Source organism: Hylobates moloch, unplaced genomic scaffold, assembly GCF_009828535.3.
Source record: "Hylobates moloch isolate HMO894 unplaced genomic scaffold, HMol_V3 SCAFFOLD_6, whole genome shotgun sequence".
NCBI lineage: Eukaryota > Metazoa > Chordata > Mammalia > Primates > Hylobatidae > Hylobates > Hylobates moloch.
In genome coordinates, this window is record NW_026652281.1 from 136328187 (window position 1) to 136352587 (window position 24401).

The 24401-nt window shown below is 43.2% G+C and overlaps 1 protein-coding gene and 1 non-coding gene across 2 annotated transcripts; one reads left to right on the forward strand and one right to left on the reverse strand.

The window, feature by feature from the left end:
• Nucleotides 1-298: 298 nt before the first annotated feature.
• Nucleotides 299-16013, reverse strand: IL12B (interleukin 12B). The gene is made up of 8 exons (XM_032158517.1): nucleotides 15913-16013; nucleotides 12101-12188; nucleotides 8482-8757; nucleotides 7819-7936; nucleotides 5813-6027; nucleotides 4249-4406; nucleotides 2200-2331; nucleotides 299-1617 (listed from the first exon to the last, which is right to left on the reverse strand). The coding sequence occupies exons 2-7, from the start codon at nucleotides 12186-12188 to the stop codon at nucleotides 2200-2202; spliced, it is 987 nt and encodes a 328-aa protein (XP_032014408.1). The 5' UTR covers nucleotides 15913-16013; the 3' UTR covers nucleotides 299-1617.
• On the forward strand, nucleotides 3555-3680 carry LOC116472096 (U4atac minor spliceosomal RNA). The gene has a single exon (XR_004249004.1). It is a non-coding gene; the product is annotated as a U4atac minor spliceosomal RNA (small nuclear RNA).
• Nucleotides 16014-24401: the final 8388 nt, after the last annotated feature.

A 24401-nucleotide genomic window follows, 5' to 3' on the forward strand; every position in this document is an offset into this window, starting at 1 on the left:
GATACCAGTAGAGTCGATTCCAGGATAGAGGGTGGAAGAAGTGAGAGCATTTGTGCTCTAAAAAAGTCACAATGCAGTTCAGTGCCCTTGCAAAGGATCCTTCCTGGTCGGATTACAGGGACATCCCCTGAGCTCAGGAAGACACTGACTGTGGAAATACTCTAAGGGGAAAGAGCAATTCTGCAAAATTTGGAATGAGATCACTTCAAGAAAGGGCAATTCTTAAATGATAGGGGAAAAAATGCACCCCTGGTAGACTTGCAAGCAGAGTACTCAAATCAGCTGAGAATGCCCAAAATATGATTATAAAGAAGAGTTTTTATTAGTTCAGCCTCGGAATGCAAAAATAAATAAATAAATAAACAAATAAAACAAATGTAATCACTTTACAGAAAGCACATACATTACTTAAAAGTAGCACCTTCATGGAGCCATACTTTCTGCTCATAATTGTGTATCAGGTTCATTCATGCTAATGAGAAAAGGATTCCAGATTTTCTTTGCATCTGTCTGCTTCTCACATGGCTGTTAAGAAGCCACCTGCAATTCTGACAATTTCATGTCCTTAGCCATAACTACTTGTCCTCTCTCTTGAATCTTAAGATCTTTTTGCCTTCCAGACACGGTGTTTCTGTGTCATCCTCCTGTGTATTTTAGAGAGGTGGGGGTGAGGACTGCCATGGAAGCCAAAGCTGGATTTTAATTTCAATCTTTTTTTTTTTTTTGAGACAGGGTCTCATTCTGTCACCTAGGCTGGTATGCAGTGGCACAATCACGGCTCACCGTAGCCTTGACCCCTTGGGCTCAAGAGATCCTCCTGCCTCATCCTCCTGAATAACTGGGACCACAAGCATGAGCCACCACGCCTGGCTAATTTTTAAATTTTTTGTAGAGAAGGGGTCTTGTTATGTTTCCCAGGCTGGTCAATCATTTTTTTCTAGCCCTTTTAAAATTAAGGCATCCCAAGATTAAACTTGCTTAGAAGTGCAAGTGGCCCTAAATTGCTTTATCAACACCATCTCCAGGAAGTCTTCACAGACATGGGAAGTAGCATCTTGTTCTCCTGGATCTTCTCAACAGGTTTGCATTGTCAGCTTTCCATTTAAGTATCTCTTGCGTTCCTGTCCATCACAAGTATATGATGGCACTGGTATCAGAACACTGCATTCTTCCTGATTGTCATAAAACTGATGTACTTGCAGCCTTGCTTGAAAAGTTGTCAGTATAAATAAAATTAAATTCACATTTTACATAATAGGGACTGATCCTGATGGATCGGGTCATGAGAGTATGAAACATTCAATACATCCTGGCACACAAATGTTAAATAACAGTAATACACTAATAAATACATAAATTACTTAAATATTTAAATAGCATGAAGGCCCATGGCAACTTGAGAGCTGGAAAATCTATACATAAATTAGCTGATTGTTTCAATGAGCATTTAGCATCTAACTATACAAATACAGCAAAGATATCATTGTGATCCTAAAAAAAAACTTTTTAAAGCAAATCAGATAGAAAATATCTTTTTGGGTCTATTCCGTTGTGTCTTTAAACATTTGGCTTAGTATCTTCCACTTTTCCTCCAAATTTTCATCCTGGGATCAGAACCTGGAAGAGAATGCCAAAAGTCGGTGTGGGGGGACATTGTAACAGCAAACTCTTCTTATTTCTCACAACATACGATCCTGGGCAACTGGGTTTCGGGGATTTCATGCCAGAAGGCCCAGGCCTTCCTTATGTGGCCTGGAATTTGGCTGGTGCTATGCTTGCCAGAGGCTTTCTTGAGAGTTTTCTTAAAATAATATCTGATTGTGTTACTTCCTTGCTGAAAACCCTTCAGTGGTTTTCAGGGCCCAGGGCCTCCAGAACAAGGTTCTGAGTCCTGCAAGCTTGCAAGTCCTCCATGCTCTGCCTCCTGGCTACCTCTCTCTCTTCTTTGCCTTTCTCTTTAGGAGGCCAGAACCCAGGTCTGTTTTCTTTCCTGCAATATCCCTGTGGCCAGCACAGTGTCCTACATAATGCAGGCACCAAATAAATACCTGTTAGTGAATAAATGTATGTTTCTGATTCTGGCAACTGGGTGCCGGCCACTCCATCCCCCTTTCCTCTCCAACACAGCCCCCAATCATATCCCTGCACCCAGGTGCACTGAGAGTGCAGGTCTGGGCTGGGCTTTGAGGGCCTGCTTACCTAATTGCAGGGCACAGATGCCCATTCACTCCAAGATGAGCTATAGTAGCGGTCCTGGGCCCGCACGCTAAAGCTGGCATTTTTGCGGCAGATGACCGTGGCTGAGGTCTTGTCCGTGAAGACTCTATCTTTCTGCAGAAGAGAAGGAAAGTTGTGAAGTCCCCTTGGCAACATAGTCACAGGGTAAGCCGAGCCTATTTCTGCAACGCATACTCTCCCTAAACAAGCCCATCTTGGTCTTAGGGCACTGCGCTTGCAATTCATAGAGGCGTGCGTAGAACTTGCACCACCTACTGGCAGACACTCCACATGTAGGTGCAGCTTTTGTACTTTGTAAGCTCTTGAGGGAGAAATCGTTTGGCCCAACTTTCATCTTTCTATCACAGTTGCCTTGCCTCAAGGCCCCATGGCCAGTCACCCAGTCCTGAGCTGATGGTTGAGAGAGAGACAGATTTGCTCTAGCCATCCCTGAGATATTCAGAAATATCATATCCTGATCATTTCATCGGAAAACTTGCCTTCAAATCCTGGCACTGCTACTTAATAGCTGTGTAACTTCAGGAAAATGTCTTAGGTTCTCTGTGTCTGTTTGTTCACTTATAAATAGGGATAACAATAATGCCTACTTCATAGAATTGTAGTTCAAGGTAGAAATCATGTCAAACTCTTAGCAAGTCTTTAGCACATAGGAAGCACTCAATATCACCTATTAATCATACAGATCTTAAATAGGGAAAGTACTTGCCAAGATGTAAAATAATATTTAGGTAAATATCTATTCCAGGATAGCCTCCCCACCTAATTTTTTTCCCAGAGAGTAACTAGCTCACTGAATTTCTACCACATGCTAAATGCTATGCTGAATTAGGGCTTTGTCTAATTTTAAAAGTGGGGTGAAAGGAGTCTGGGGCTGTACAAAAGGGCCTCTGGAACCTTGCAACAGGCAAAGGAATTCTGCTGTAAGGCGAGGAAGCTGGGAAGCCAATATGTTAGCCTCTATAAGTGTAGACATTCTGTTTAGTAAAATAATTTTATAATATCTGGAACAGCCAGGAGCTATCCATTTTGGGTGCAATATCTCTTGCCTGTTCTATCGTTCATTACATGCACTCAGTTGAAACAACAATTTTAGGCTTCTGGAGCCCAGGTCTCCTCTATCAGGACTAATTCTGAGTGCCAAGATCAGTGACCAACATCAGAGGTAGTGGAGTGGTTACGTGCATGGCCTTTCTGTCTGGCAGATTGAGTTTGTGTCCTGGTTATGTCATTTCCTAGCTGGGTGACCTTGGGAAAGTCACTTAACCTCTCTGAGTCTTCAATCACTTGTGGAATGATGATAATACTACTGGCTACCAACCATCCTTTTCTTGGGGTTGGGCTACTGTCCAATGAGCACGCAGTGAGGGCAGTGCTGCTAACACCTACACAAAATTCCTGCATCAGCTATAGCTTTGCTTTACCTTGCCACAGTTTCTGGAAAAAAGGAAAGGCTCTTTTCCACAAAAAAGGGGGTAAAAAACCAAGAATAACATCAGCTGCCTTTGTTGGGTTAATTTTGTAGATTAAGTGAAATAAACATGGAAAACCCTTGGCACGGCTCTAGACACGTAGAAAAATGCTAAGAAAAGTAATTATGCATCACATAATAACATTTCAGTCAAAGAAGGATCACGTATATGACCAGTGGTCCTATATTGTTATAATATTGTACTTTTGCTGTATCTTTTCTGTTTAGATATACAAACCATTGTGTTGTAATTGCCTACAGTATTCAGTACAGGAACATGCTGTACAGGTTTGCAGCCTAGGAGCAATAGGCTATACCATAAAGCCTAGATGTGTAGTAGGCTATACCATCTAGGTTTGTGTGGGCACACCATATATGTTTGCACAATGATATAACCGCCTAAAGATGAATTTCTCAGAATGTATCCCTGTTGTTAAGTGATACATGGATGTAGTTGTTATTATCATCATTCATCTTCTCACTTTATGGTGGGCCTCCATAAAACTGACCAAGGAATATACTGCACCTGAATCACTTCTTACCTTTTCTCTCTTGCTCTTGCCCTGGACCTGAACGCAGAAGGTCAGGGAGAAGTAGGAATGTGGAGTACTCCAGGTGTCAGGGTACTCCCAGCTGACTTCCACCTGCCGAGAATTCTTTAATGGCTTCAGCTGCAAGTTCTTGGGTGGGTCGGGTTTGACTGTGGAAGAGGATAAACACGCTTTATTCTCCTAATAAGGCTTTAGAGTTCAGTGGTTTTGGCTTATGATCTCACTTGCACCTTTGATCAGCTGTGAGTCCACTGGATAGTTACTTAACTTCTGTGAGCACCTGGATGGCAAATGTGAGGCACCTCTGCCACAGGTGCTCACGCTGGTGCCTCGGGAAGGCAGTTGTTCTTCAATGGCCACATCTCAGATCCACATTTATTGCAGGATCTGAGAGATGCTCAGAATCCTCACCACTGAACAATCAGATGGGACTGCACAGTGAGAAGACCTCTGCTTTAATGGTTATGGGCCATGCATTGAAGGACCACCCTCTCTGTGCTAATCCCTCACTTTGCACTGAATATGGAACTGAGCTGAGCCTCTCCCTAGGGATGAGATGATAGATTTACTGCCCTTTCTTTTGTCTTTTCATAGCTTTTGGTGAGGACATGTCTTGGAGCAGTTATAGTCAATTGTCTCTATGCTCAATTTGCTTGTTTATTCCATAAATACTGAGCACCCATTATGTTCCAGCCACCGGACTATGCATGAAGGATACAGCAGTGAGTTTCACAAAGACTCCTTCCTCAATTAGGTCTTCTAGATAAGAACAGGGGGAGACATGCTAGGGTGTGTGGTTGGGCTCTGTAGGCCTGGCTCTGCTCCACACAAAGATCATGGCTCCTAGCAGGTGCTTTGCAAATATGCTTCCCTCTGCTCTTAACACAACTGACATCTTTCCTTTTGGTGTCACCTAAATGTCACCTCCTCAGAGGGGCCTTCCTTGGCCACCCTATGTGAACTAGACTCCACCCACCAAGTACAAACCCTCCGTAAGTTTTGAAGCAAGTTCTCTGGTTCTATTACACTTTATCATGCTGCCTGGTCAATGAATAAATAGTAAAGGAAATGACTTATGGTGAAATCCCTATCTGCCAATTAAAAAAAATAGATGTCCATTTTGGAAGGGTTTATATTTCTAAGAAAGAAGTCCCTTTTCAAATGCTAAGGAAAGATTGGTTGGGAATAATTGCCGTTAGTAGGGAAGCCCTGGTTCTGAATATGAATATTATGCTTGATTAGGCTCTGGGATTCATCATGGAAACTACCTGGCAGCTGAATCAAAGTGCAGCAAAGAGCAGCTCTAGTGGAGCGGATCTGGATTTGAACTGCTAGCTGTAAGATCTGAGATCTGGGGCAAGTTGCTTAACTTTTCTAAGACTCAATTTCCTCTTCCTTAAAATGCAGATAACAGTATCTACATCGTATTTTGTTTTTGGATGCAGAATAAAAGAGATAATGCTTATCAACCACCTACCCCTGTGCATGGGGAGTTGTGAACTTGTGACAAATAGTATCTTTCCTTATGGAGTACATATAATCATCCAAAACTCACTGATGTCCCTGATGAAGAAGCTGCTGGTGTAGTTTTCATACTTCAGCTTGTGAATGGCATCCACCATGACCTCAATGGGCAGCCTCTCCTCAGCAGCTGGGCAGGCACTATCCTCCTGGCACTCCACTGAGTACTCATACTCCTTGTTGTCCCCTCTGATCCTCTCTGCAGAGAGTGTAGCAGCTCCGCACGTCACCCCTTGGAGATCAGAAGAGCTGAAGTCAAAGACAGAAATTAGCCTGTGTTACATATTGGGGAGAGAGTTCCTAGTGATTGTAGCCAGTAAGGCAGGTAAGGCCTCAACTGTTGTCCAAGGACACACTTTCTCCAACTGGGCTGAGTTCTACCCAGAGGGTAAGAAACTGCCTTCCCCAGGAGAAAAAGCTTAGCTTCAAGAGCACTTACATGTCTCTGGACTAAATGAATATGGAAGTTTTTGTTTGTTTGTTTTAGATCTAGAATCTCTGATTATTAAACCCCCATGTTAAAAACTTAAATTCATTTTTTCCCATTTTAATTATAAAATAAATAGACAAATCAGTACACACTAATTATAAAAGTAAAGATGATAAAGATCCATATAAAGGAAAGAAGTGTATGTCTCCTTCATCCTTAACTGCTCTCTGCAGGTATAAGTACTAATAATAGCTTGTTGTACCCTTCCAGACCTTCCTTTTTCTTTTTCTTTCTCTCTCTCTCTCTCACTCTCTCTCTTTTTTTTTTTTTTAAGAGACAGGGTCTTGCTCTGTCACCCAGGCTGGAGTACAGTGGTGGAATCAGACCTCACTGTAGCCTCAAACTCCTAGGCTCAAGTGATCCCCTCCCTCTGCCTCCCAAGTAGCTGGGACTACAGGTGTGTGCCACCACACCCACCTAATTTTTTTATTTTTAGTATTTTCTGAGATAGGGTCTCACTATGTTGCCTAGGCTGGTCTTGAACTTCTAGCCTCAAGCAATCATTCTGCCTCAGCCTCCCAAAGAGTTAGGATTTCAGGTGTGAGCCACTGTGCCTGGCCAGAACTTTTTCAATGAATATTCAAGATAATTGTATATCCACATTTTATATATATATTTTACTTATAAATATACATATAGATTTTATTTTTATGAACTAGGATCAAATTGTATACATATGATTACGTAACCATCCTTTTCCCTCTGAACATATTATGGGGAGCTCTCCATGACAAAACACATGGGTTGGGTTATCCATTTCAATGACTGCACTTTAAGCAAGAGTATAGTGTAGCATGTTTTATTTAACCATTCCTCTGCTGATTATGTCTTTATGCACTTGGAGAAACATTTCTTTAGGAAGCATTTTCCTTTTAAAGATGAAAAAGTGAGACCCCAATGCTTAATTTACTCAGTGAAATAATGGTAAAGTCAGGATGATCACCTGGGGTTTGCTTAGGTGATGATTAAAGTAAGCCACATGGGGGTTAACACATAGGTCTTGTATTTATGGAAGTTGCTTTCTTATGGAAAGTCCAAGTGTATTGGACCAACAGCGAACTTCAGATTAGTGGTGTCAGCAGAAGTAAAAGGAGTTGAGGTGGCCCTGGGAAAATTTTGGGAGGCCTCATCGAGTTTTGGAGTCTGCTTCAGGGCCCCTAAGATCTACGCCCTGGAGCTCTTGTTTTTGACTCAAGGTGCAATTTCAGCAAGTCGTTTGTAGCTTTGAATTCTCCTTTTATCCCTTTCTTTGGTGCTATGAGCCTTCAGGAAGCATGGCCAGGCAATTTGGATGAGTGGGTTCAAACACAGCAGAGACTATTCTCAGTTCCCAATAATATCCTGCCTTAACACATATATTTATTCAAGCAATTGGCTAAAATCTCCACGTTCTTTCTTCAATGTAGACAAGGAAGGGTGGTTGAAAAAAACATGGGTTTGACTTTGCTTTTCCCCTTATCATTAACTGATAGGTCACTGAGAGGTTGCCCTTAATTTCTTAATGAAATAGTTCTAGCAAAATGCTGAGAAACCAGAGCAGTTTCACTCACCCTCTGCTGCTTTTGACACTGAATGTCAAATCAGTACTGATTGTTGTCAGCCACCAGCAGGTGAAACGTCCAGAATAATTCTTGGCCTCGCATCTTAGAAAGGTCTTATTTTTGGGTTCTGGATTTGAAAAGAACAAAAATTCAATATCTAGGAGTTTTTTGCAGAAAGGTTTTGATTGTGATGAATCACAGGTCACCAGATGGTACAGGGTGAAGTTCTTCCATGTGTTCCCTCTGGGGTAGCTCCATAAGGATTGGGAGGGTCCCAGTGGGGTGTTGATTCTGCAGAGTACCCTACACACCTAATATGCCTGGCAGAGGCATTCATTTTTTGAAGGCTATCACCCCAGTGCAGAGTGATACACTATTGGTTAATTTCCATTAGCCATTAAATAATATCACCATTATTTAAAGAAAACATCAGGCTAAACATTCAGACTGACCATGAAACTCCCTTAATATGAGATTTTGATGGTTGATAACCCAAAGGGTCCAGGAAAGCAAAGAAAAATGGAGGTTAACATCAATTAACATCAATAAGAGACTTGATATTCATTAACTACACTTATCATGACTTGGCTTGTCAATTTGTTGTTGTTGTTGTTGTTTTTAACTCTTATAAACGAAAGAGAAAACTGATACTATCCAAGGGCATAGAATTACCTTTCTGGTCCTTTAAAATATCAGTGGACCAAATTCCATCTTCCTTTTTGTGAAGCAGCAGGAGCGAATGGCTTAGAACCTCGCCTCCTTTGTGACAGGTGTACTGGCCAGCATCTCCAAACTCTTTGACTTGGATGGTCAGGGTTTTGCCAGAGCCTAAGACCTCACTGCTCTTGTCCAAGGTCCAGGTGATACCATCTTCTTCAGGGGTGTCACATGTAAGGACCACCATTTCTCCAGGGGCATCCGGGTACCAATCCAATTCTACGACATAAACTGGAATGCACAGGAAGTGGAGAACTAGGCTGTAAGCTCCAGGAACTCTGGGACTGTGTTTTATTAACCCTTTTGGCATCCCCATTGCCTAAACACAACCTTGTTTACAACAAGTGTTTGGCAAATGCTTGCTGAGATGATCTCAAGGCATTAGACCCTGCTTGGGCTCAAGGTCAAGGAAAAGAGAAACAAAGAGTTTTATAGCTGCCATCGACTCATTGACTGGAAGGCTGCCTTTAATAGTAACCTTTATTATTTAGTAGATTGGAAACACCTTAATATACCAAAAACTGCAAACAGCACAATACTCTTTGCCAAAGGTCTGGGGGAGAGAAACTTCCAGCACAATTTCAGTTTCATAGAGAATACGGCAGGGTACAATATTTAGCAGAATAACATAGTCATTAAAAGCTCAGGATGTTGAGAACAACTAACCGAGACTGTAATCCTGTCTCCACTAACCAGCTGGGGGATTTGGAACAAGGTATTTAATTATCATGAGCCTCAGTTTCCTCATCTGTAAAATGATAATAATAACAGTATCTGCCATACATTTGACTGAGGATTAAATGAAAAAAAAAAAGCATGTAAAGTACTTAGCACAGTGTCTGCCACACAGTAAATTCTGTGTTAGTTATTGTTACTTATAGACTGAGGAGTCAGCCAACTGTACAGAGAAACTCTCTGTACAATTTTCCATGGATATTTAAGGATTTAGTTCCCTCTGTTTTAAATCACCAATGGAGATTTTCATTCTCTCTGTATTATTATTATTGTTATTTTTAGCTATCTTACACTTTTATGAAGCAGTCCAGTAGATCTTAGTCTTCCCATTTAATGAAGAAGGGTACTGAGGCCAAGGATCTAAGCGTGGTCACATCAAGTCAGAAGTACAAGGGCTACAGCTCAGACCTTTTGTCTCTAGGGCTTTGCAAGGGATGCCTAATGCTAGTGTCTAAACTGGCCTTTGAGGAATGGCTTAGTATAGTATTTCAGAGTGTGTCATAGCAAAGCTTCATTCATTTTTTTATCCATGCATAAATTATTAATTGAATAGAATTGTTTAATGTAGTAGTTCCCAAAGCATGATCGATGAAACACCATCAGCAGCATCACCTGGGAATAGATCAGAAATGCAAATTCTAAGCTGCTGAATCAGAAACATTGGGATGGATTTAGTCATATGGTTTTTAAGCTCTCCAGATGGTGTTGATGCCTGCTCAAGTTTATGAGTCACAGTGGTTGAGAGCCTGGATTTTGGAGTAGCAGAGGCCTGGATTTAGAAGCAGCTCTAGCCCTTGCTCCAGTCTTGTGGCCTTCGGCAAGACATTCAACTACTCTAAGCCTCAGTGTCATCATCTTTAAAGTGAGAAAAATATTAGCCCTTGCTTTAGAAGGTAGATATGTGGATTATACAAGCTCATTCACATAAGAGCTTAACACAGTGCCCTTACATGCTTTATAAATGGTGGTTCTTGTTATTGGCGTCCAGATGTAAGGCACTGTAGAATATAAAGTTTTCACTTTACATCAGTCGGATTATAAGGACTGAATGGATAACAAAAATAAGAGGTCAAAAGCATTTGGGGTCCAACTCTGGGGAAATGAGTAGCTGTGCTGATGTAAAACCATGCGGCACTTTTGGCTTTTTCTTGTTTTTTTTTTTTTTTTGTCCCCGTGACACCTGAACAGCATGGTTATTTTCCTGTCCCAACTGAGGCTCAGAAGCCCTAGAAGACGTTTGCTCAACACCAGGGAAAACAGCTGCAGGAGGAAAGCTGAAGAGAAGCATCAAGAACCTGGCACTTAGCCTCACTGCATCATCTGCCCTCCTAAGTCACACCTCGGAGAGTTTCTCACACTGATTTTCTGGAATTTCTGTGGTTTACCAAATCAGAAGTCACTAAGCGGTCAAATATGCCAGGGCCAAGGTTCCTGAGCTCGCTAACAATCCCAGGGTTGGAAGGGATCTGCCATATACCCCTAGCTCAGGCCTTTGCCTTTACTTAAGAGAGTATCTAAATCTCTCAAACCCTCATGGAGAAGGGGTGGCTGGATTCTGTCTTCCTGAAATCCTTGAGAAGAGAGGAGTGGTCCCAAATTTCTTTCAGGTACCCATTTCAAGATGGTACTCTCCAGAATATCAAAAGATTATTTCTGATCATCAGCTGAAATATTTTCATCCTTAATTTATGTCCGTTTCCTCTTATTGAGCTCTCCAAAGACCTGGGAAAAAATTACTTCATGTCTTTGTAAAAATGTTTTCACAAATTTAAGTGCACCAGCTTTGAAGCAAGACAGAATTGGGATCAAGTCCCTGTTCCACCCTTACCAGGTATGTGACATTGGGCAAGTTACTTAATCTCTCTGGCCTCCGTTTCCAACATTTATAAAATGGGATACAGACAGTCTCTACTTCATATGGCTCTTGTGAGAATTAAGTGAGACACTGCACTCAATAAACATTAACTATAATTATTATACAATTAAAGATAGTAATCGCCAACATTATGATGTTGGCTTCAGTGATAAAAGTCTGAGGGTCTTTCAGGTACAGCCAATGGTCAGAATGTACATTTACTGAGTGTGAGATACTAGAAGGATAGGCAGAACTCCTTATTTTACCATTAACTATTCTATTAGTCTACTAATAATTTTTACTGATCATTGGGATAATAAAAAGAATCTCTTGAATCATGAGAGATATTTTAAACAACCAAAATAGTAATACTAGCTGACATTTACTTTCACTTTACTATCTGTCGAGTTGTATTCTGCATTCATTAAGCCATTAAATAACCCATGTGGTAGGCATCCACTTTGTAACATCCAGTTTACAGTTGAGGAAATTCAGGATCAGAGGTGACCCAGCTCGAAGTCACATAACCAGTCATTGACAGACCTAGGACTTGAACCCAAGTCAATGTGAGTCTGAATCCTATGCTTCCTCCAAAGTGCTTGGTCAGAGGTAAGTCATCACAGTGCCAACTGAGGGGGCAGTATCATGTGGTGGAATGAGAAATGAACACAGTTGTTATACTTTGCAAATCCTCTACTTTGGAATTTTAATTGTGTGAAACAGCTGGTTTTTAGTACTACTGGAAAATATCATATGTCTTTCCCCACCATAGTGTACCAATGTCATCCAATGTGAAAACCAAACAATATAGATACCATGAAGGTGGAAAAGAGAGATATGGCATTGCATTTTCCCAGAGTGATGGCTTTCTCTAGAGGACCCAGTGCACGGTTGCCCATTTCAGTTTGATTTCCCACCAGTGGCTGCCCAAGAGTCCTGGCTTAGAAGTGGGGCCTCCACAGAGAATAATGAGAGGCTGGTTACCATCTTTCTTCAGTTCCCATATGGCCGCGAGGGGAGATGCCAGAAAAACCAGGGAAAGCCAAGAGATGACCAACTGCTGGTGACACATCTGTAAGAAGGGAGAGAAGCAGGGGGAAGAGAAGGAGGAAAAGAGAAGGAGGAGGAAGGAAGAAGAGAAGAAAGAATGTCAATAATTCTTGTTACCTTTCTGAACCATATACACATTCTAGCTACTTTTTTTTTTTAAATAAAATCTTGATTCTCCCCTTTCTTCTCCATACTGTCAAGCAAATACTAAGTAAATTACAGGAGTTCTATGGCAGTCTGTGGAGAAGAACATCTCCAGATAGAGAACCATAGGTTATTTGGGGCTGTGGAGTTGTAAGAGACCTAAGGCAAGCCATCTGATATAATCCTCTTATTTTTACGATGAGAAACTTAAAGCTTAGAGAAGGAATGTGACTTTCTGGATCAACATCTAGCAGTTGTTTATTTAGTGCTTACTACATAAAGAGCACTGGGCTAGAAGCAGTTGAGAGAGTAAAAAAGGGCTTACCTGGATCCTGCTTCCTAGGAGCAAATACTTTTACTCAATAAATATTTATTAAGTCAGTGTGTTAAATACCTCCCTGCCAGCTGGGGAGATAAGCCACACATCTGTATCACTGCAGCACAAAGCAGTGTGTGCTGGAGCACCCAGAACTGAAGGACTTGGGTTAGGGACAGGAAAGGTAATACAGAGGCGAACTTTCAAGTTCTGGCAATGACCTAGTCACCAGCCCTTGCTTGTAGGGGTTTAGCTTCTCTTGTTTTACAAGTTCAAAGATTACTCTCTCCCATATAGAGAACCTAGTGGTTCTACAATTTGAGTGACTGTCAGGATAACCTGGAAGCACTGCTACAACAGACGGCTGAGTCCCACTCCCAGAGTGTCTGATTCAGCAGGGATGAGGGCCTGAGAATATGCATTTCTAGAAAGTTTCCAGGTGAAGCAGATGCTGCTGGCGCCGAGACCACACCTTGAGAACCACTAGTTTCACCCATGTTCAGGGTCCAGAACCCCTGAAAATCAAAGTGTTCATTGGGAAAAGCCCACAACATATTCATATATCCACCATGAAATAATGAAATGCATAATGTTATGTTAAATCAGCCGCCATCTGATACAGAAACCAGTCTAGGTTAGTATCCAGGGTTTATGAAAATCTTCAGATTGCAAGAATTACATGCCACTTACAAATGAGGTAGAGATGATTATTGAAACATTCTGAAACAACTCCATTCACCTTGCAGAGCACCCATGGTCTGGAGGAAAGCGGTTCTGAAACCACTGTTTTAAATTATATGAAGGGCAATGCTCAACTGTTTCAATCAAATACCTTAAAAATGAGCATTCCTGGGTTGGGTGACTGAATATTGACAAATCACAGCTTTGTCAGAACCGCTGCTAACCCTAGGGGGACCTTGCTATGTACTTTATTCCCTTATAAAGTTTGTGAGTGGCAAAGACAGGACTAGAAGTCAAGCCTTCTTGGACACTGTTCAGTGCTGTCACCACAGCATGGAGTTTTAGGGGCATGGCTATCACTTCAGTCTAGGTTATGACTGTAGCAAAGTACTAGCTGGCACAGGGCACCGGTTAGTACATTCACAGGCTTGAAGTTAAACAGACACAGGCTTGAATTTTGGTCCCGCCGCTCATTTGCTGTTGAGCAGTGGGAGCAACTTGTTGGCCAAGTTACTCTCTGAGCCTCAGTCTCTTTGTCTATACAATGGACATAATACTTATCTCAAAGGCTTGTTGGGAAAGGCAATGAGATAACATATTACGGAAGGCAACTAATAATATATTAACTTGAACCTAGAGGAAGAGTTATGGGAACAGTTTGGTATCTCTGTGTTTTATATATCATGGATAGTCAAGAAAGTCATTCTAGGCAGTAGGGAAATGCGCACAGAGGTACTGCAATTACATGGGCCTGTAAAACCCAGAGGCTGGCACACTGGAAGTCAAAGAGTGGAGATTCCTGGCATCTCCTGGTGATTTCTTTATACCCACTTACGCTGAGGTTTTCCCACTAGCTGTGTGCCCAGCACTTCCTCTGCATGCCTCAGATGCATTTGACAATCTCAGGTGAACTGCACTTCAGGGTCAAGGGAACCCTGGCCATGGTTCTAAGAAACGACTCCCATTTTAGTATCACCTACATTTGAAACCACAGAGCACTGTCCAGGAGAGGTGATGGTGGTGGGTCTTCTCCTTTGGCTCTCTGGCCGATCAGCTGATACTAGGGAGTGCTACCCCTCAGCCCACATTTCCTCAGCATGGTAAGTTTGAGAGTCTTGATGATTAAAACAAATTTTTGTGTGTGCAATTTCATAGGTTTTCTAAACTCTTGAAACCCTTGTATGAAGGACAAAGGGACCCCACGTTACACACTCCTACTTCCTGGGGTATGCTAAGGGCTTCCCAACACTGGTACCAACATCAGCATGCCAATGACACTTGGGTGGGCATCTCTTTTTCAAGTTTTATTTTGTTTGTTACCTTTAATTAGAAAAGGTAGTTATTATTAAAGAATAAAAAGATATAGTCACAGATGGCATGGGTGGCACATGCAAAGATCCCCGGTTTAAGGGCCAGGCAGACTTCTATAACTGTCATCCCAGCTCTTCCACTTATTAGCTATATGACTCTGGGTGAGTCACTTGGCTTCTTTAAGCCCCACACTCCTGATCTATAAAATGGGCATGCTACTGTGGTAAGGAGTTAGTGACATAATTCATGTAAAGTGTCATGGCGCCTAGATGAAGTCAGGACCCACTATTTGCTCCCCTCCTTCCATAGCATTTACTACAATGGCAACAACACAGGCTCTTCTTTACTGTTTGTCTTCTCTGCCACACTGAGTGAACTCTCTTATGTCATGGATCATGTCTATCTTGTTTTGCACTTTACCCCCAGAGTCCAGCATAGAGGGGTTCCATGACTTATTAGTAGAATGAAGGAATGTATGGAAATCATACAATTTCAGATTCCAGTAAACTAACCTCTAAGAGGTTACCCACATTCCATCTAGTATCTTGAAATTCCTTGTTTGAAAAAGTGGGTCATCACCTGGGGTTTAGTAATCCCTCTGTTAAAATGACATTGTTGCTGCACAGAATTTTACCTGGGCAAGTATCAGATACCAGTACAGTAAAGGTTAACCTTTTTTCCCCCTTCTCACAGATTTAAAAACTCTTCAGGAAGCAATAATAGCTTTTCATTTTTTAAGTGGGGCCAAAGTTAGTTAAGCCACAAGAATGGAGAACCCAGCTATCATTTTGGTTGATATCACAACTGACGACCAAGACCATCACAATTATGGGAGCAAGTCTGATTTATAACATTGTTATAATTATGAATTCAATTACTTTAAGGAATGCATGAAAGGCTTTTTAAAAATTTCAATAGTAAGGCAGGCACCACTCACTTTAGCTCTTAGTTAATGCCCACTTTAACTGATGGGCATTAACATTTTGGAATATACTTTTATACATCAATACACACCACTTCAAAATAAGATAAAACAAACATTTCCATAAACTATGCATACACACAGATCTTGCTATACAGTTATTATTAGTTGGCTTTTAAAATGGACACTACATCAGTCCTTAAAGTACTAAGTTTTCACTAATGTTCCAGCAGGTGACTCACCAGGGAGGCTTCCAGGAATCCACCAACTCCCTGCTGCCAGGTCCTGGGGTAGCACACTAACGGTTTCTACACCTGGACAGCTGCAGGCCCACAGGGAGGGGAGGGAGGCAGGGGCTTGGGAAGTGCTTACCTTGCTCTGGGCAGGACGTAGAGTCCAATGGCCCTGAAACAGATGTTGTTTCTTCTGCTGCTGTTGCTGCTACTGGAGCTTATATACTCTACTCCTTTCTGATGGAAACTTAAACTAGAAACTGACTTGTTGCAACATTGAAAACAACTCTCAAAACCTTCTGGGGGAATTTCAAGAAGTTCCTTTTTTGTTTGTCTCTCTCTGTGTGTGTATCAATAACGAGGAGGGAACATAGACATCAAAATCCCAGGTAATGAACTAAGAGGAAATGACTTTTGGGTGGGGAAAAGGAAGGAGATGGAGATGCTAATTTCTTTGGGTTTACATCATGGCCAAGGTGCTTAGAGACAGCACTAGGCAGATTCCCTGGGTTCCACAGATCGAGGAAGAAGGAAGGCCAAGGGGCGGTCAGACGGGAGGCTGAGTTCATGTCAGGATGGAACAACTGTATGCCCAAGGGCTTAAAAGCAAAATCCTGGTTCTTCCCAAGTCAGACAGGATGAGATGAAGGGCAAAGGGTATAGTACATCTGGGGCGCCTTCCTCCACATTAGTCCTTTAATTTCAGAAACATACTATTTACCACCCATCTTGGCTCCATGCACCTCTCCCCACATTCCCCGAGTGGGAACACACGCGTGCACACAGACATCCATGCACATTTCATACAGACACAGCCCTGGGGAGATGATAAAACTGTGTGTACCACTAATAAGACTCAAATATGTGCACATCCTGTGCTCATAGGTACTCGGTCATAGGGGCGGATGGGAGCAGAAAGTGAAATACCCTCAGGGAGGCATACAGACAACCACACTCAAGGCACCCCCCCCTTGGGCACCCAGACTACATCCTCATTTCATTTGCACACAAATCTATGGCCCTAGGGGCTCCGTGCGGATGCACAGGAATAGCGGAATAAAGATATCTCTCGTGGTGGAATTTCAAGTTGCTAAGAGGTATGCAAAGGTGTACACCGGTGTGGACCCCCCCACCCCCCGCCCAGTCTGCACGTGAACAGGAACACGTACCTGCACGTATACCAGGTACACGCAGACAGATGCGGGCCATCCCCAGAGCCGCCGACAGAGGTCGCTGCGAGACGGTACCCGCGCCCCACAGTCCACCCGCGCCTCGGAGTCCCCCCGCGCTCAGGAGTCCCACCGCGCCCCGGAGTCCACCCGCGCGGGTCCACTTCTCCATCCCTGCTCTCGACTTCGGCCCCTGCGGCGGGGGAAGTTCCTGGGGCGGTGGCTGGGACCAGGCCGGGTTTGAGGCGGGCGCAGACTTCCGGGCTAACTTTCCTCGCCGTCTCAGCGCGGGAAGGGGGAAATGGGAAACCCGGGCGAGAGCAGCGGAGCTTCCCAGCCGCACACTTCCTCCCTCCAGCCGTTTGTTTCGGCAGGGGAGGGCCCTGGCAGCCAAGCCGGCAGTCCCACTGGTTATCCGACCTTGAGCTCTGGCGGGGGGTGGAGACCTTACATCCAGCTCAGAGCGCGTCCTTCCATCCCCTGTGTCCTCTAGGCCTCCCTAGACTTTGCCTTTTAGCCTTCCAGTGAAACAAGTTCTGTATCCAAGATATACAATTAAGTGGACAAAGCAGATTGCAGGTATGTTTTTTGTATGATACCATTTGTGGGGTGTGTGTGTGTATGTGTGTAAGTGCACCTGCACTTTTCACAACTGGTATCTCTGAGGCATATGTAACAACTGCGGGAGGGGCTTTTTGTAAACGTATATTAATTTCCTCTGATCCATCACTAAAGTGTACTGAACAGAAGTTGACGTGAAGTAGTTTCACTAATTTATTTACAGTGGCTGCACCACCACAGATGAGTCCTTGTGCCCCCCCCATAAATAAATACATGCATAAAATAAGACAAGGTTCAAAATGACACAAATATTTTATTCATGTGTTCATAAAAGCACCTTCAAAATTAAAAAAAAAACAAAACTGTAACGTAAAGTCTCAGTGAAAATCCAGCGCCAGTTATGCAAAAGAAGCTTCGAAGTATGCCCTCATCCTCCCTTTTCCGCTCAGATTGCAGCCCGAGGGCTAGTCCTATATGAAAGGGCCCGCCGCAGTGTTCACCTCCACCAGGGACAAGTAATAGGGTTTTAAGAGCATGGGCTGTGGAGTTAGAGAGCTGGATACCCGCACCTGCAAGTTACTTACCTTCGTTAAGCCTCAGTTCCTCACATCTGTAAAATCGGGTTAATAATAGTACCTGATCTTAGGACTGGTGTGAAGATTAATGAGATATGGTGGGATGCAGTTAAAGCAGCATCCTGGCTAAATGTTAATGAATGGCTGCTTGCACTTATTTATTTTTTTATCCTGTCGTGTCCCAGAAAGTCTTTTCGTAGCTCACAAGGGGACATCAAAGACCACAAAGAAGAGTGGAAGAAGACAGAGAGAATCAATGTGAGGAGCCTGGAACAGGGGTCTGAATTGTCCTCCCACAATGAAATCACTTGGCTATTGTTGAGCCACGAATTTGACTCTGAGCATCTAGGATGAGAAAGAAGAACTGGCACATACGCCATCTCTGCCCCTCGGGACTGACTATTTTGGTAAGTTCAGTTCACCCATGGAGGAAGTGGTTCTTGTACTTTATCTGCGTGTAACAACAAAATTCAGGTTCTTGGGGCTGATGCTCGGAGATTGTGATTCAGATCTGGGTTGGGGCTCAGGAACCTGCATTTTAACAATGGAGGTTCTAATGTGGTCATTGGCAGGTTGTTCTAACGTGGGGGCCACAGCCCACTCTCTGAGACAGGCTGTACACGGCCAGCCAGCATTCTGGTAATATCAGCCGAATGCCCATTGACCTGATTTTGGAAAAGAGATTTATCAACATGTCCCGCTTCATAATCCAGACCCTGATCCCAGGCAAAATGAACGGATACCCATAAGCTTTCTATGGCTTACCCTATGAGTGAGGAAGGTCTGCTGACAAACAGGGCATGCTGAGCTGCAAGGTTAATGTGACTGATGATTAAGCTGTGAGATGGAGGCAACCCCCTAAAAACCAAAAATAACTTAAATAATTTTTTTGGCCACAAAACTTACTTTCTCCTAGAAGAATGCTTTCATCATCTAGTACACATTTCAAATAAAGGAGAAGCCATGTGTGCTTATAAAAATTAAAATCTTTAGAAGATTACATAAGCAACACATGAATGCATGCTATTGTAAAGACTTCAAACAATACAAATATACATAGAATACAGTGTTGAAACCCTGATTCCTGTGGCTTCCAGAGGTTACCAGTGCCAGCATTCCTGCAGAGCTTCTCAATGCTTCTCTATGTATTTATATCTATCTGGCTATATAAATGGGATCATACTATACATATTGTTCTGCAAGTTGCTCTTTTCTTGCAACAGTCTATTTTGTATTCAGTCACTTGCAGTGACTTACTAGAGGTCACTTGAACAGATTTCACATCTGCATCAATTAGGTTGCCCTGGGCTTAGTTTTCCAAGGAGCTCTGCAGTTCTAGGCATCAATACACTAAGGACTGGTAACATCTGGGATAAGAAAAGACTATCTTGTCCTGTTGATGTCTCTTAGGAGCAAATAATTTGCCCTACAAGCTCCGTAGCCTTTTCACGAAGTCTCGCTTATCACCTGTATACCACTCCCTGACAAGGAGAATGGGCTTATTACAAGGAAAATGATAGACAAGGCAGGTTTGCCCTACTAGGTGGAAAGTGGTAGGCCATTGAGAGTCATGAAACCACCCTCACAGGGTTGACAAGAATTGCGTGCTGGGTTCTGGACAGAAATATAGTTATAATTAAGCATTAATTAGGTTGCACGTTGGCCCACTTCCTTGTTGCTCAAAGTCACGTAGCACTAGATCCTGACCATTTGCATCTGCATTATTCCTGCAGATAGGATTTCTGACATTAGGGTCATAAGATTGTGTAGGAATTGATTTGTATCCCTGTTGTTCCTTTAGATGGGATCTCTGACATTACAATCAGAACGCTTTTGTTTAAGAATCACTTAAGTTGTTTTTCAGGTCCCCAATTCTACCACATTTCAGTTTGAAAACCCCCACAGAGAAAGGGGATCAGGATGAAAATACAGCTTCACCCTGTCCCATGACTTCACTGTGCACTCTTCAACCAGTCAACCATCTCCAACACATCGGCCCACTCCTAAACTCTTAAAAACCCTAGTCCCAAATGCCACAAGGAGATAGATTTAAGGTTTCTTCCTGTCTCCTCTTTCGGTGACCCTACTTTCTCTGCTGCAACCTGGCCTCTCGGCGTATTGACTTGCCGTGTGCAATGGGCAATGAACCTATTATGGATACAGTCACATGTGTCTGTTACATGAGTCCAAGTGATTTGTTTGGCCAGTGAAGTGCAGAAATAGGGCAATTGTGTGGATAATGAAAACTAAGCCTTCTTCCCCCAAATGGTCAGTTGCTTTTGAAGGGATACTTCTAGCCTAGGGGTATGGGAAGTAGCTTCTACCTCCTGCCTCATAGATACGTGCTCTTACCAAAAAAAGAGTGGAAGTGTTACAGCAGATAGCTAGTCAGACATGAGCAGGGCGGAAGAGGGTCCCCCCCCACTCCACCCCCCCCACCACCAGGAAGGTCAGGCAACCATCAGGTGGGGGTCAGATGGTTATTAAACTGTCTCTCTAAAATAGTAATTGGTCACAGCTGGTACCAGGGAAAGGCAGTCTCCCAATAGATGGAACACCTGAAGCTGGTGATCAGCAGCTTCCCGATAAGATTTTAGGAGTTGGGCGAATGGGCTCAAGCATGCGCACTAGGAGGGAAAATGGTCGAATTTAACTGGTGTATGAGCTTCTTCTAAGAACACTCAACTAGTAAGGGAAGAATGCCTCAAGTGAACAAGAGTACAATTTTGGTAAACATACTACATATGTGGCCCCTCCCAAGTGCTGGCAGGTCACTGTGCATGCGGGCAGCCCACCCCAAGGGAAGAATCAGGGGAGAAGGAAGGCAACCCCCCAGAAGCAAGACAGCATATGCAACCCCAAATCAAAGGTTAAACCGTACACTTGAATCTCTCAAGTCACTGTCCCTCTTCCAAGTGTACTTCCTTTTGTTCCTGCTCTAAAACTTTCTTCTTTTTTTTTTTTTTAACTTTTTTTTTTGAGACGGAATCGTGCTCTGTCTCCCAGGCTGGAGTGCAGTGGTGCGATCTCGGCTCACTGCAACCTCCACCTCCTGGGTTCAAGCCATTCTCGTGCCTCAGCCTCCTGAGTAGCTGAGATTACAGCTACCACGCCCGGCTAATTTTTGTATTTTTAGTAGAGATGAGGTCTCACCAGGTTGGCCAGGGTGTTCTCGAACTCCTGACCTCAAGTAATCCACCCGCCTCGGCCTCCCAAAGTGCTGGGATTACAGGCGTGAGCCACCGTGTCTGGCCTTCTGCTCTAAAACTTTCCAAATAAACTTTCACTCCTGCTCTAAAACTTGCCTGGGTCTCTCACTCTGTCTTAAGCCCTTTGGTCAAATTCTTTCTTCTCAGTGTTAGGGACAGGAGACAGAGAAATTCTAGGCAGAAAAGGGTGGGGGTCCTTGGCGAAGACCCACCCTCAAGCCTGGTGCTGCGGCCCAAAGTGAGAACATGTATTTCTGTTTTCCCACTCCAATGTTGCCGTTTCCCAAACCACCCATGGCCCACCCTGCCCCCACATCCTGCACCCATAAAAACCCCAGGCTCCACTGGCAGAGAGCAGAGAAGGGGAGAAGAGAAGAAGCAGCTGAATGCCGGAGAGAAGCAGTTTGACTTCAGAGGGGTGACTTGATGGCAGGACTTCAGGGGAAGAATACCTTCTCAGTCCCTCCCCTTTCCACCTCCCCTTCCTGTGGAGAGCCACTTCCACTGGCAATAAATCCTCCACATTCACCACCCTTCAATTCGTTCATGCAACTTGATTTTTCCCGGACACCGAGTGAGATCTCAGGTGCCACGGGTGAGGATGCTAAAGGCTGTCACACTGACCCTCTGCCCTTGCAAAAAGGCAGAGGGGTCACTGAGTTGTTAAACACTTAATCCAACCATGGACAGCAAAGCTAAAAAAGTGCACTGTAACATATATCCTCTGGGGCTCCAGTGGTCATGGGTACTCCACCCTAGATGCTGCTGTGGGGCCTGCACAGAGGTTTGGTCCTGCTGGTGCCCAAAAGCATTTGCTCTGGCTCCTGCACCTGCTCACCTGTGTGCTCCCCCTCCCATGAGGGATTGAGAGCTGTGGGCTGAGTACGTGAGGCATTCCTGTCACGAGGACTGCGAAGAGGTCAAGGAAAACCTCATGTTTCCTGAGGAGGCAAGAATTGAGGTTAGTTCACCACCACTAACATACTTTGGTGCCACGTGATTTTGGTGCCACGTGACTTGGATACGTTCCCTAGTGGTAACAGAAGGTTCTAGAGCATAAAATTTAACAGTGTATATATGAGTGGTATGAGGGCGAATGATTTTTGTTTTCTTTTTAATGATCTCTTAAATTTTCCAGAATGTCTACAATGACCTTGTATTACTTTTCTAATCAGAAAAAAAGAAAAAAGTTACTGAAAGAAGAGATAAGTGAAGCACACACAAAAGGCAGAATATGTAGTGGATCAAGAATTTGTATTTTATAATCTGACAGACCTAGTTAGACCATAGTCCATATTTCAAATATAATTACATGTGCTCATAGCTGAGAACCTTCTCCTGGGATGGATGCAAGTTACCAGATCACTGCTGAAATGTTGTACTTTTATGGATGGTGATGAGGAAGCATCTGTTTTAGGTGTGGTATTTCCTGGAGGCAGAAAACTGCTTGAGTTAGCTCATTCAGTTTTTCAGTGGCCCTTCTAATACATATTTTGTTTTGTTTTAATGCTTTGCAAAAGATTCCTAGAGTGGAAATTACCTTTGCAAAAATTATAACAGTGAGAAAATTATGACAGTGAAAGGGATCTGACCTAACTGTCCCCATCTTGCTTCTGGGTATCTTTGCTCATTCCTGGGTGTGGGCCAAGCTAACTTTGGGAAAAATTTAATTAAATGATAATGGCCCTTCCCAGATACTAAATTGCCCTTGTAAAACTAATGAAAGGCCGCCAAGTTAGGAGGATGAGAGGGGCCTGAATTCTGTTAGGAAGTATGCTTAGCCAGCCATTACTTAGGAGGTATAAAGATTTGCAACTTCCCCAATTACTCTGGCAGATAACATCACTATTTTAGAATCTAAGACTGGCCTTTGGAGATGTCTTTTCAGGTTTTTGCATTTCTGACAACCGGATGGGCCCCACCCAGGAACCAACTCAACACAAGAAGACAGTTTCCACTCCCTGTGATTTCATCTTCAACCCAACCAACCAGCATTCCTTACTCCCTGGCTCCCTACTCACCAAGCTGTCTTTGAAAAACCACTAACCTCTGAGCCTTCAGTGAGACTGATCTGAGTGATAATAAAACTCCAGTCTCCTGTACAGCCAGCTCTGCATGAATTAAACTTTTTCTCTGTTGCGACTCCCCTGTCTGGATAAATCAGCTCTGTCTGAGCAGTGGTTCAAGGAGAACCCGCTGGGTGGTTAGAATCAGCTTCACTTTCAAAGGGCCTACAATGTCCTCATTAATTTCTTCCCCTTCAAAGATGACTCTGATCACATGTTTACAATATTGTCCTTCCACCCTTGGCCCATGATAAGGGCAGAGGGTGGTAGATGCAGTCACTACTGAATTTCATTACTCCAGTGGGGATTTTTGGCCTGCTCAACTGGACTGACTGCAGAGCAAGTGTTCCACCTTGACCTTGATTTTGCCATTTGCATATGGAAACCTTTTTTTTTTTTCCTTTCTAAATGCAACTCTTTGGTAATCCTAGTGAAAGAAATGGGTGTGTGGGCAACTGGAAGGAAGTGGGTGTGTCCTAGGTTGTAGGATTGCTGAGATGTAGAAATGCTTATGCTAGAAAGGTATGAGAACAGTTGGTCTGGTCTTGCTGTTGGTAGAGACAGGTAGAACAAGACAAGGTGGGAACAACATGGAGTGGGCAGATATTTGTGGTGAAGTCCTGGCATCTATTGTCTGAGGGTCCCCTATCAACATCAACTCCAACCAACAATTATTGAATTTTAACCAGCACCCCCTGCATTTATAGGATGAATTGTTAAAGCACCGTCCACTAAAGTACATTCCTGCTGCTACTCACCCTAGAGCACATAGAATTCTCCTGGAGAGAAATAGATTGACCAAAAATCGGGGCCTGCAATTTGGAGCATCTTTCATTGTGACAGTTGATTTGGGACTCACATTTAAGGCTGCATTTGTTTCTCCGTTCACAGAAAATTTATATTAATATTCATCAGGCTTTTATTATATCTTGTTCTGGAAATCTGCTCTGGAAAATAACTATGACCCCTGGTCTTCTGCCCTGTCATTTTTGGCTTTGAAAATCTATCTATCTATCTATCTATCTATCTATCTATCTATCTATCTATC

What these genes read in the sequence shown, in the direction of transcription:
- IL12B (XM_032158517.1), bottom strand. Translation starts at nt 12,188, where the DNA reads ATGTGTCACCAGCAGTTGGTCATCTCTTGGCTTTCCCTGGTTTTTCTG. An exon ending in ATGGGAACTGAAGAAAGATG is followed by an intron (nt 8,758 to 12,100) that starts GTAACCAGCCTC and finishes TGTGCATTCCAG; the next exon opens with TTTATGTCGTAGAATTGGAT. An exon ending in AGTGTCAAAAGCAGCAGAGG is followed by an intron (nt 6,028 to 7,818) that starts GTGAGTGAAACT and finishes CTTTGACTTCAG; the next exon opens with CTCTTCTGATCTCCAAGGGG.